Below are 13,365 nucleotides of genomic sequence, written 5' to 3'. Positions count from 1 at the left end.
TAGTGAGGAGAGGTGTGTGGAACACAGACTAGTGAGGAGAGGTGTGTGGAACACAGACTAGTGAGGAGAGGTGTGTGGGACACAGACTAGTGAGGAGAGGTGTGTGGGACACAGACTAGTGAGGAGAGGTGTGTGGGACACAGGCTAGTGAGGAGAGGTGTGTGGGACACAGGCTAGTGAGGAGAGGTGTGTGGGACACAGGCTAGTGAGGAGAGGTGTGTGGGACACAGGCTAGTGAGGAGAGGTGTGTGGGACACAGGCTAGTGAGGGGGTGTGGGACACAGGCTGGCGAGGAGGGGTGTGTGGGACACAGGCTGGCGAGGAGGGGTGTGTGGGACACAGGCTGGCGAGGAGGGGTGTGTGGGACACAGGCTGGCGAGGAGGGGTGTGTGGGACACAGACTAGCGGGGAGGGGTGTGTGGGACACAGACTAGCGGGGAGGGGTGTGTGGGACACAGACTAGCGGGGAGGGGTGTGTGGGACACAGACTAGCGGGGAGGGGTGTGTGGGACACAGACTAGCGGGGAGGGGTGTGTGGGACACAGACTAGCGGGGAGGGGTGTGTGGGACACAGACTAGGGAGGAGGGGTGTTTGGGACACAGACTGGTGAGGAGGGGTGTGTGGGACACAGACTGGTGAGGAGGGGTGTTTGGGACACAGACTGGTGAGGAGGGGTGTTTGGGACACAGACTGGTGAGGAGGGGTGTGTGGGACACAGACTAGTGAGGTGTGTGGGACACAGGCTGGTGAGGAGGGGTGTGGGACACAGACTAGTGAGGTGTGTGGGACACAGACTAGTAGGGAGGGGTGTGTGGGACACAGACTAGTGAGGAGGGCTGTGTGGGACACAGACTAGTGGGGAGAGGTGTGTGGGACACAGACTAGCGGGGAGAGGTGAGTGGGACACAGATTAGTGGAGAGAGGTGTGTGGGACACAGGCTGGTGAGAAGGGGATGTGGGACACAGGCTGGTGAGGAGGGGTGTGTGCTAGTGGGGAGAGGTGTGTGGGACACAGACTGGTGGGGAGGGGTGTTTGGGACAGGCTGGTGAGGAGGGGGTGGGACACAGGCTGGTGAGGAGGGGGTGGGACACAGGCTGGTGAGGAGGGGTGTGTGGGACACAGACTAGGGAGGAGGGGTGTGTGGGACACAGACTAGTGGGGAGAGGGTGTGGGACACAGACTAGTGGGGAGAGGGTGTGGGACAGAGGCTGGTGAGGAGGGGTATTTGGGACACAGGCTGGTGTGGAGGGGTGTGTGGGACACAGACTAGTGAGGTGTGTGGGACACAGGCTGGTGAGGAGGGGTGTGGGACACAGACTAGTGAGGTGTGTGGGACACAGACTAGTGGGGAGGGGTGTGTGGGACACAGACTAGTGAGGAGGGCTGTGTGGGATACAGACTAGTGGGGAGAGGTGTGTGGGACACAGACTAGTGGGGAGAGGTGTGTGGGACACAGACTAGTGGAGAGAGGTGTGTGGGACACAGGCTGGTGAGGAGGGGGTGTGGGACACAGGCTGGTGAGGAGGGGGTGTGGGACACAGGCTGGTGAGGAGGGGGTGTGGGACACAGGCTGGTGAGGAGGGGTGTGTGGGACACAGGCTGGTGAGGAGGGGAGTGTGGGACACAGGCTGGTGAGGAGGGGAGTGTGGGACACAGGCTGGTGAGGAGGGGTGTGTGGGACACAGGCTGGTGAGGAGGGGTGTGTGGGACACAGGCTGGTGAGGAGGGGTGTGTGGGACACAGGCTGGTGAGGAGGGGTGTGTGGGACACAGGCTGGTGAGGAGGGGTGTGTGGGACACAGGCTGGTGAGGAGGGGTGTGTGGGACACAGGCTGGTGAGGAGGGGTGTGTGGGACACAGGCTGGTGAGGAGGGGTGTGTGGGACACAGTCTAGTGAGGAGAGGTGTGTGGGACACAGTCTAGTGAGGATGGGTGTATGGGACACAGGCTGGTGAGGAGGGGTGTGGGACACAGACTAGTGAGGTGTGTGGGACACAGACTAGTAGGGAGGGGTGTGTGGGACACAGACTAGTGGGAAGGGGTGTGTGGGACACAGACTAGTGCAGAGAGGTGTGTGGGACACAGACTAGTGAGGAGAGGTGTGTGGGACACAGACTAGTGAGGGGTGTGGGACACAGGCTGGTGAGGAGGGGTGTGTGGGACACAGACTAGTGAGGGGTGTGGGACACAGGCTGGTGAGGAGGGGTGTGGGACACAGACTAGTGAGGTGTGCGAACACAGACGTGTCAGGCCCACAAAATGCCATTTAAAGGGCATGTATAATTAGCAAAGTGGCGTCATTGTCCACGTCACCGGCATGTATTTCAGACAGTACTGATCGCAGTGCTTGTGGCGGAGTAAGGCTACCTCAAGGGCTGCGAGCAGCTCCGATGCCTCTCGATGTTACCGATTAATCAAACAAGTCCAGGAGATGACGTGTGTTCCGAGGTGAAAAGGGGCGTCTTAATACACTTGCGAGCGCTCAGTGCCATAGCTCGCTAACACATAGAGGGCGTCCTTACACCGCGCAGTGCGAGCATTTAATTTAAATATCCGGCTCCTTATTGCCAGCGAGCGGCCGCAGCTTGCGAGCAGGTCTGAATGAGCTCCACAGACTAGTGAGGAGGGGTGTGTGGGACACAGGCTGGTGAGGAGGGGTGTGTGGGACACAGGCTGGTGAGGAGAGGTGTGTGGAACACAGTGAGGAGAGGTGTGTGGAACACAGTCTAGTGAGGAGAGGTGTGTGGGACACAGACTAGTGAGGAGAGGTGTGTGGGACACAGACTAGTGAGGAGAGGTGTGTGGGACACAGACTAGTGGAGAGAGGTGTGTGGAACACAGACTAGTGGGGAGGGGTGTTTGGGACACAGGCTGGTGAGGAGGGGGTGGGACACAGGCTGGTGAGGAGGGGGTGGGACAAAGGCTGGTGAGGAGGGGTGTGTGGGACACAGACTAGTGGGGAGGGGGTGTGGGAGACAGACTAGTGGGGAGGGGGTGTGGGACACAGACTAGTGGGGAGGGGGGGTGGGACACAGACTAGTGGGGAGGGGGGGTGGGACACAGACTAGTGGGGAGGGGGGGTGGGACACAGACTAGTGGGGAGGGGGGGTGGGACACAGACTAGTGGGGAGGGGGGGTGGGACACAGACTAGTGGGGAGGGATGTGTGGGACACAGACTAGTGGGGAGGGATGTGTGGGACACAGACTAGTGGGGAGGGGTGTGTGGGACAGGCTGGTGAGGAGGGATGTGTGGGACACAGGCTCTTGAGGAGGGATGTTTGGGACACAGGCTGGTGAGGAGGGTTGTGGGACACAGACTAGTGAGGTGTGTGGGACACAGGCTGGTGAGGAGGGATGTGTGGGACACAGGCTGGTGAGGAGGGATGTGTGGGACACAGAGAACCTGATTCAGAGATAAGGACAATACCGATGTTCACAGTTAAGCGATTATTTGCTACTGCACATGCGCCATGGGCCATAGAGAGCCGGCCCGGGAGCGTGGGATAATCGTGGGAGGTGTGGCCACGTCCCCTTAGATAAAAACCCGCATTGGGGAAGCGCTGTGGGCCCCTCTGCTCAGCGCAAATCCATGAGGGGTGGGGCGCGATCAGTGTGATCACTCCCCCCTACAGGTAGAGGAGAACAAACTGCTGCTTCGCTCCAACAAGCCCAGGCACCTAGTACCATTCCCCCCCCTCTCGGCTCATCTGCATGCGCGAAAAGTCCTGAAAACCCCTACGGTGCCGGCATTACACTGTGAACGCACAATTGCGCTGTTATGTACAGGCCCACTGGCATTTGAAATGGTGAGGCAGAAACATGGGCGTTCCTAAATATTCCCTCATATCTGTCCCTATCACCATCTCTCCTGATCATCCTCCCCATCTCTTCTCCCAGCTGTATGTTAATAACCCTCTTTATCACGGAATCAGTATGTTATACCACTGGCCGCCCCGACAGCGGAAGCCTGGCAGGGCTGAAGATCCAAAGTTAAGTAAAACTACCCCTATTCTACCCCCTAACCCTCCTTTAGGGGTGCCTAACTCAATCCCCCCTAAGTGCCTAAACCATACTTACCGACTTTTCTTACTACTTTTCCAGGAGCAGCCCGGTCATCTCAGTTTCGGGAGGTGGGGCCAGGCTTCTGCTGTCATTAGGCCACATCCCCTTTGCAAGAAAGCCTGTGATTCGCGGGTCTGCGAGAAGGGGGCGGAGCTAAATTACACGATTCACGTAGTTTAACCCCACCCCCTGCACACGGACCCAAAAATTTGTCCTAAAATCTCCCTCATCCTGCCCACTTCACTAGGAAGTGGGCGGGACACGGGAGAAATGCCTAGTCTTTCGGGGTTGCAGGGGTTACCCGAAAAATCGGGAGCCTCCCACGACCGCCGGGAGAGAAGGCATGTATGTGCCTAAACCTAACCCTTCCCCGCAGCCTAAACCTAAGTCTACCGGGTGGGTGCCTAACCCTAACCCACACTTCCCTAGCCTAACCTTCCCAGGGGGCTGTCTTACCCTGGCCCCCACGGGAGCCCCTAACCTAACCCTTCCCCCGCGGCTGTCCGCACCCGGCTTACCTTCGATCGGTATGCCGGGTGTCGGGCTCCCGGAGTAGGTCTAATGACAGGCATCGGGATTTCAACACCTGTCATTTGTACCTTGCCGGGATTTGACAGGCGGGAAGCCGGCGGTCGGCATTGCGACCATTGGCTTCCTGACTGCATCCCCTTTTTCACCCCCATATCGAACTTTTACTTCCCTCAACACAACTGTCCTAGCAGGGAAGGCAGTGCAGTCCCCTGGCTACTCTTAATCTGCTGTGAAAATACAAGTCTGAGCATGCCCTGCCAGCCAGGTATAACCTGTGACTCTCAAACTGTTGGGAAACCTTGTGGTTAGAGCATACTTGCCAACTTTCTGCCTCTGGGAGCGGGCAGCCAGGTCGGCGCTGCAGGGAGAGTGGCGGTGACAATAGTGGGCGGTGCATGGGTGTAGTGGCACGATCGCATCATCGCCCCTCCAGACCTGCCCAGGGTGGCTGCGGAGAAGAAGGCGGGTGGGACTTGTCCTATCTTGCTTGTGGCTGGGAGCCCCACCCGAGATTTTCAGGAGCCTCCTAGCCTTTCTGGGAGAGTAGGCAAGTATGAGTTAGAGGCAGGCACTGCACCATAGTTGTCGACTTTCTGACTGCCCCTCCTCCTTCCCTCCCACCCCGGGTAGGGATGGCCATTGACCATCCATGATTACCAACTATCGATGGCCGATGGTGTTGCCATCTATGGCAGAGACCTAATGGCTCTCGGCAATCAATGTCACAGAGCCCCACAACGTTTTTTTTCCCTCCCTGGCGCTGGGACATGGAGCATAGCTCTGCATCTTGGCACGACCCTCAAAGTCCCGCCCCCAAATCTGATTGGCCCACTGCCCAAAAGAGCAGGGCAGACCATTGGCGGGCAAAACTATATATGATTTCATACTGATGGTTGCAAGCCATCGAGGTTAACCATCAATTGTAACCATCGATGGTTAACCCACCGAAGACCATCCTTACCTCCGGGAAGGGTGCATGGCAAAGTGGGCGAGATTACTGACATTGTAAAGTGGGGTGCGTGGCTATGATGATGCGTTCAGCGCGGTTCGCACGCACCCGCTAGCTGCAAAATTATACTAATGAATGCAATCGCAGCACTATACCAAGACGCCCATCACTGTATAAAATCGCCCACTTGCCATGACATGCATCCACAAGTCAGCGGAAACATCGGTAACATCGCAACCATCCGCACAGTTGTGGTTGACCTGACCCTACCTCACAAACTGCTAAACTTCCTGTCGCCATCTTGACCTCTGCTAGCGTATACAATCGCAGGGGCTTAATTATGCACGCCCCTGTAACGGCGTTCAAACGCACAGGCATGCCTGCGTTCCGCCGACCACCCCCAAACGGTCACTTCAAGTCAATCACTATGCGATTAGACTGCCTGCTCACTGCGATCTCACATGCGCGGAGCACAAACATCGACCGACTGCGTGCGAATGCAGCTGTGCGATCCAGCCTGAATAAGACCCCCAGTTCTATATGTCACACCTGCAGCACCCCCATCCTAGAGCCACACATCTGTAGTTTTCAGTCACACAGATCCAGGATCACCCTCCTCTCACCCCTAAGAGGTTCTGTAGCAGCTTCACTCAGGGCGATCCCTACTGGGAGTGGTGCTCCTAAGGATCACAACTCTCACCTTCCCCACTCGCTGCTGGACTTTTAAAGCCCCCGCTGGCTGCGATTGGCTGGCCGGGCCCGTGACGTCACGGCGACGGTGCCCCGCCCTTCCTTCCGTCCCCGAGTGACTGGTCTGTGTGTGCGGCAGTCTGGCAGCGGCAGCGGCAGCGGCGGCGGAGGAGGAGGAGAGCACGGCTGGGGCTGCTCCCGGTCGCCCCCCATCACTCCACCGGCACCCCTTATACACCCCACACAGCTACACCTCCCCCCGGAGCCCCCCTCCCTCCAATCCCTATCTATAGGTGTGGGGGGGTCCCTGCAGGACGCGAGAGGGGGGAGGGTGCATCAGGCGTGGATTCTCTCACATTCATGATTATGGGTGACAAGAAGAGCCCGACCAGGTACAGTGCAGAGGGGTGGGGGAGGGGAAATGGGTGGGGGGGGTTGGGTTATTTATATACCCCCATCACATGCAGACAGATGGAGACATAATCCCCCCCCCCCTGCACTCCTCTGCCCCCTTCCAATCCCCATCCTGTCCTTGTCAGTGGAGGCTGCAGTGCCCACCCTGCACCCTCTGCCCATTATCTACTGCTGCTAATGTATGTGAATATATATATATATATATATATATATATATATATCTCTGCTGCTGCTGGGGAGGAAGTGCGCCAGGGCACAGGCTGTGCTATGGCGGCTGCTGATCCTCCCAGACACACAGCACACACTCCCTGCACAGTGCCTCAGACAAAGGGAGAGAGAGAGAGAGAGGGGGGAGAGAGACGCCTCCGCCAACCTTAAAACCTAAATAAATAATTGCACCCAGCAGCACCCCTCCTGTCTTAGCATTATCCCTTTATTGATAGGTAAATGGTGGTGAGAGGGGAGGGGGGGGCTCCTGTTGGAATGGGAGACAGCGGGTGGCAGATGTTGGCTATGGCTGCTTTGTCTTTTGTGTGTTATTTCTCACAGTGGGGTGTGTTGTGGTGTTTTTATCTTTTATTTTTTTTTCTTCCTAATGCCGTCTTCTTTTTACTCCCCCCCCCCCCTTCTTCCTCCTTCCTCCTCCTCCCTCTCCTCTATGTCTTCCAATAGTAGCCTGCAGGGCAGTAAAGGGTTAATCGTGGCGGTGGTGGGGCTGCTAAAGTGAGAGAAAAAAAATAGGGGGGGGGGGTTGTTGTTGTTGGAATGGCTGTGTGTGTCATAGCGGGGGCACTCGGTGTGACGCTGGGGGTGTCTTCTGCTCAATCTGACAGGGCACTGACACAAGGAAAGTGGTGGGTAGGAGGTGGGTGATGTGAGGGCAGGGCAGAAGGCTGGGCTGGATAGGGGTAGATGGATGGAGTCGTTAGAGCTACGTAACCCCTTCTCTCCCTGAGACACGTCCTCCCCCGGCCGTCTTAGGTTAATTTGGGGAATTGTATTTGTAGTGGTGTTTCTTGGTGCCCCCCTGCAGTCATTGAATTGACAACCTGCACAGATACTCATTGTGCTTTTCACGTTGACTACCGGAATACGCTGACACTTTAGCAGTTCAGTCTGGTGATTTTATACCCCTCCACATGTTTGGTAAAGGGCTTGCTCTATATGAGAGGCACTGCAATAAGTGTTAGGCTGCATATCGGGGGTCTGAAAAGTGGGAACGTGTCCTAATTCCTTTTTAATATTCTTTTCAGGCCAAAACGGCAAGCTAAGCCTTCAGCCGACGAGGGATATTGGGATTGTAGCGTGTGCACTTTTAAGAACAGTGCTGAAGCGTTTAAATGCAGTATCTGCGATGTCCGGAAAGGAACTTCTACTAGGTACGTTACTGTCTGCTAAATGGAAAGGCGGGTCCGTGCCTGGACCGTGATGGCGGTGGAAATGTTCGCCCTTTCGGATTGCTGGCTTTTCTGTAGCGACACGTTTATATTATGCGTTTATTATTTTATTTTGCCATTTGTGCTCTGTTGTTTTTGGTCCTGGAAGAGAGTACATAGTGGAGCTCTATTATATACTGATATTACTTTGTTTATGCACCTCAAGATATCTGCAGGTGTCAGAGTGTTTTGTGAGATACGAATACATTGCTTTTAAACATAAGCCTGATATGTAACAACGTTGTTGTTCTGTTTAAGGTTTATCTTGTGCTCTGTTGTGGTTTCTGTTGTATTGTTTGTCGAATATGAGAGTGATTACACTGTATCCATTGCAGTTGATATGAAAGTGTCAAGAGTAGAGTTAAAATACCATAGGTGAGAAGTAGGTGACTTGTCTAGACAGTTAAATTAACGTCCTACAGACCTTCTGTCTGACGGATTTACAACAAAATGACATTTACAGGTGTCTTAACAAATTTAGGTATAGTATTGTCTAATATAGCAGCTTAAAAAATAAAACTTTTTATTTTGTGTGGTTTCAAGCTGGGTACACACTAGACGATAGATGGGGTGATTTGTCATTTTGAGGAGAATCGGAATGACAAATCGTCTAGTGTTTATGCACTATTGCGCACTCCCGTGCGTCGGTCGTGGTACCTTCAGATCAGCCAGCTGTGCAGGCAAATCTGAAGATCCGGCGGACTACACCATGCTTCTTGATGCAGTGGGGGAACGATTTAATCGGATGGTCGTACAACAGATCTTCCCGCAAGTACGGACAGTTCGATATATCGTGCCTTTGCTGGGTGCACACAATCTAGTGTGTACCCAGCTTAAGTGAAACTCCTGTGTATTTAGGGATTGCATTGCTACTCTTGTCTCATTTATACTTTGTGTTCGTGATATTAACCCATTCTTGTCTGCCGTTGAACTTGCTGCACATTGGATGACTATTAATTGGACAGTGCTCTATGTAATACAGGATTGTATGTGAAATGTTCGCTTGGGGTTTGGATGTCCTCAGTTGTTGAAACTCTCTAAAGCTGGCCACACACTAGACCAACTTACATCCAACCAGCCAACTTGTTGATTGGTTGGAATGAAAATCTGGTAACATATGGGAGTAACTGATGATCAGTAATTTGCTCCTAAATGCAAGAAAACAGATGAAAATGGTCGTCAGACAAGTTTGTTAAATGTTTGATCTAAACTATTTGTTCAAACAACAGTTTTTGTCCATTTTCCGGCGTTTGGGAGCAAATTGCTGATTGTCATTTGCTTTCATCCCTTACCAGATTTTCATTCCAACCAATCAACAAGTTGGCTGGTTGGATGCAAGTTGGTCTAGTGTGTGGCCAGCTTTAAAGTCCGTCCGAATTACTCTATCGGGCAACAGTTTTGCAGATCATCTACACCACAGCAATGTCAGATCAACTTATGGTTCTCCTTCTTTTAAGGTGTTTGTATTACTTAAACACTAACTTCTAATGTTTCCATGCATAATCTGAAATGCGTCTACACGGCGACTTGGCCTGTAAATGAGGAATTTACGTAGAAGAGTACAAAACAGATGATTCATCACTATGTGAAACTAGTTTGAGGGCAGGAATTCTTGTTATGTTGCAGTTTGCCAGTGTTTCCAGCACGTGATTGACAGTTAATAATAAACAAGGTGCTTCTCTGTGTGTGACTTACAGTAAGGATCCTGAGAATAAGGAGTTGTAAACATTTCATGTGCGCAGTTTCTGCTTTCATCATCAGAGCTGGCTTGGCACTTGCAGTTGTTGAAGACGGTGTTACGTATTGTTTATTTGTTATAGGCGCTCTTAACTATTGAGTTTTGCAGACTTACCGTGAGCTCGTTGCCGCCTCAAATTAATGATTTGTTCTGTTTTCAACCCGGATGTTGTCGGCTGAAGGCAAAAAAAAAAAAAAACTTGAGGGACTTTGGAGTTTCTTCCAAGTGACTGTATGCAAATAAGGAGGTGTGTCTCTCCAGTGGAGAAACTCATTTGTATATACTCATTAGGGGAGGGGTGCTAAGCTTTTTAGCCTCTTCAGTGCGGTTATGTCTACTATGCTTTACATGTTCCACAAAAGACCCTATCCTGCAATGATGAGCCCCTTCAACAGGCTGCAGTTGATGTACTGGAAGTGGAGGAGGAGTATGAAATTGGAATTATGTTACAGGCATAGGGCACCATTGAGTGAAACTTGCCTTTTGGGAACTGTCTTCTGCAGTGCATCACACATGGATTGTGCTTGGATCAGAAGAGGACTGCTAAATTATTATCTTTATGTTGATGCTAGTGTAGTTGATGCTGCAATGCTTTGTTTTATGGTTATGCTATTTGGTCCCTGAGTGGACCATGCTTAGTAACTTACCTTAGTATGGTTGTTACTTGGCTGTGGACAGCCTTTTGTCACCGCCCATACAGGTGTCCTCATATAATGTTCCTGCTATACTGCACACAGGGCCCTGGGGGTATCAGCAGGTAGTCTCTGCACGCACGTGGTCAGCCGGGGAGGAGGCGTGTCCTTGTGACACGCCTCCAACTTGTCACAGTTGGGCGCATGCCCAGCACTTAATGAGGTCACTTTTCCCACCTGCGGGACACTGCGGCTAGCGGGTGAGGAAGGCTCAGGGTTGGCTGTTTTAGCAGGGCCCCACTAAAACAGCCTAATAGGTACACTATCATGCACTGTGTCTTCAGTCTCACCAAACAGCCGCACTCGGCGTGCCAGGTCCCGGGCGACTCGTTCCAGCAACTTTTTTCTTTTTTGTCGCTCAAAATACGCCCTTATTCGCATAAATAAAGCCACTGGAAGCGACAAAACTACTTTGCTAGATTGCACTGATGAATTTGGTGTGCGACATTTGTACATCTCTGCGCGAATGAGTCTGAATCCGTATACGAAGCTGCACAATGCAGCGGCTTTTTCTCAAGCCAAGTTCCCTTGTGGTTCATCTGCGACTTTGCACGTATTTAAAACGAATTCCTGTGCAGTTAAAATTGCGGCCCAGCGTCTCTAGTACACTGTTGGTGGTTTCTCTCTTGCGATGCGAGTAAAATGCAAAATTTAAGGAAATAGACGGTGTGCTACACCTTTCTGAGCGGCTCGGTCGCGACGGGAGTCCCACGCTTTATGGTGTATAGACGTTGGGTGTAGGAGGACACATCTGTTGCCCCTTCCATTGTACAAACAACTCTTCAGCTTCAAACTGTGTTATACAATCCGTACACGACTCAGCAGATTGGTTCCTGTAGCGGCACCAGCTCTGACTCCAGCTGGATTCAGGAAGCGGATTATACACACTTTCAAAGATTGTTGTGATTGAATGAAGTTGTCAAGAGCAAAATGTCCCTAGATAGGAATATCGCCTCATACGAGACTTGTGTTTTATAATGCGCCTGCACTGACACAAAGTGGAAGCGGCCATTTTGTGTGCCGAACCTATACTCCTCAGAATTCAGCGTATACATTCAGTAGGTACTGACGCCTTGTGAATATTGCTCATTAGGGGCCTGATACGTAATTGAATGTACATATGTTTACGTGGCACTCCGGAACTGAGCATATGTAAGTACAGGCTATATAGTCCCGCACATATCTATGACCTCTATACTTGACTGAAGAGTCTTAACTCGCTATCCCACAGATGGGGTGATATGAAGTCACTGAACTTGAGATCGCCAAGTTCAGACTCTTCAGTCAAGTATAGAGGAGCAAGGGAAAACTTCCGTAACGGCACATCGTGTCGATGTCAGACATTGATCCCCCTTTTTAAGTCTCTATGGGGTCGATTCAATTCAGTGCGCTGTTAGGCCTAATAAAGGATTCAATGTTAGCCACGAGGCTGTTTGCCAGCTTAGCGTGGCGTTAGCCTCGCGGCTAGCACTCTCGTTGGAAATTGCAGGTTCTTGTGACTAAACACCCAGTTAAGTCGCGAGAACCAGCATACTCCGCCTTAAGTTGTTAAATAGACAGACTCAACAGCGAGGTGAATTGATTAACTCCCAGAACCAACTTCCCGGCGCTGTTCACCACGCTCTTAATTGAATCGCCCCCTATAAATATACATGGATTCTTGTGAATTCTGAGGGATTTAGGCTCACCTGTAAAAACGGCTGGCGCTGCACTTGCCAAGTAAATTGGTTTAAAACATTCCTGTTTTAACCATACATGTTTTCTGGATCTCCTTATAGAGTTAATCTGATTTCACTCACAGTTTGCCTCGAGGGCTTTGCCTTAGTTCCTAAGGACACGGAGTGTATGGTAACACATTCTGTAGACAGACTTGGGCAGAGGTCTAAGCATAGGTAGGGAAACCTGTCGCACTCTGCTCGTTTTGGTACTAAAAGTCCCAGCGTGTGCGTACTAATACCCAGCAGCTGGAGGTGCAGAGGGTGCCCTGTCTCCTGATTTATGAGCTCTAGTCTTTTTTTGGTTTAACTTTCTGGAGAACATACAATTTTATCTGAAAAAAATGTTTTTTTCTCTTTTCTTTTTAGACTATAGTTGAAAGAATCACTTTGCCTGATTGTGAGGTTCACACTATTTCAGTACTGCAGGGCAGCGGCTGATGTATTAAATCTGCGCGTACGTACCGATGGTTACTGCCGAAAGCCACAGAACAATTTAAATGCAGAAAAGGGGTATTAATGGGGCTGGCTAGCCATCTTTTGTCGCAGTGGCGCTGATTCTGGCGGCCATGTTTAGACCTGGTGCAATGTTCAGTGGTGCTGCCGATAGTAGGCATCTCTGTATGAATCCAATCGGCCTGAGCATAAAGACGCAATCGCAATGCGGCAAAAGATGTTGCCGCTGCCGCCATAGCTTGCACCTTTGAATCAGGCCCTCAGCGTATATTAGAAAGCTGCGTGGTATAAAAGAAGAAAAAAAAAAAAGCTATGCTAATTATATTTTAATTACAAGATTAATTAACTGCTTGCAAAACTGCTTTCAGCTTAAGCTGGCAATACACTTTAAGATTATCTGAGAGAGATTGCGGTAATCTATGGGAGCAAATGACATTCAACCGTTTGCTCCCAAATACTGGAAAATGGACAAATATGGTCGTTCAGACAAATTGGTAAATCCGTTTGATTCAATATGTCTGAACGTCCAGTTTCTGATGTTTTGGAGCAACTGATCAATTGTCATTTTCTCCTATTCGTTACCAGATTTTCCTTCCAACCGGCCAACTAGTCGGATGATTGAACAGATAATTTTAAGGTATATGGCCAGCCTAAGGCTGGGTGTACACTGGAGTGACGGG

At 51.5% G+C, this 13,365-nt stretch overlaps 1 protein-coding gene across 1 annotated transcript in view; it reads left to right on the top strand.

Annotated features, from left to right (window-relative positions):
- Positions 1-6,310: 6,310 nt before the first annotated feature.
- Positions 6,311-13,365, top strand: part of RYBP (RING1 and YY1 binding protein) — a 58,331-nt gene continuing 51,276 nt past the window's right edge. The window contains exons 1-2 of the mRNA XM_088459756.1: positions 6,311-6,626; positions 7,902-8,027. Coding sequence (XP_088315882.1) covers positions 6,595-6,626; positions 7,902-8,027 — 158 coding nt within the window. The 5' untranslated portion in view covers positions 6,311-6,594. The remainder of the gene's footprint in view (positions 6,627-7,901; positions 8,028-13,365) is intronic.

This window comes from Taudactylus pleione, unplaced genomic scaffold (genome assembly GCF_031769625.1).
Source record: "Taudactylus pleione unplaced genomic scaffold, aTauple2 ptg000934l, whole genome shotgun sequence".
Lineage (NCBI taxonomy): Eukaryota > Metazoa > Chordata > Amphibia > Anura > Myobatrachidae > Taudactylus > Taudactylus pleione.
This window is presented reverse-complemented; position numbering and strand designations above follow the sequence as displayed.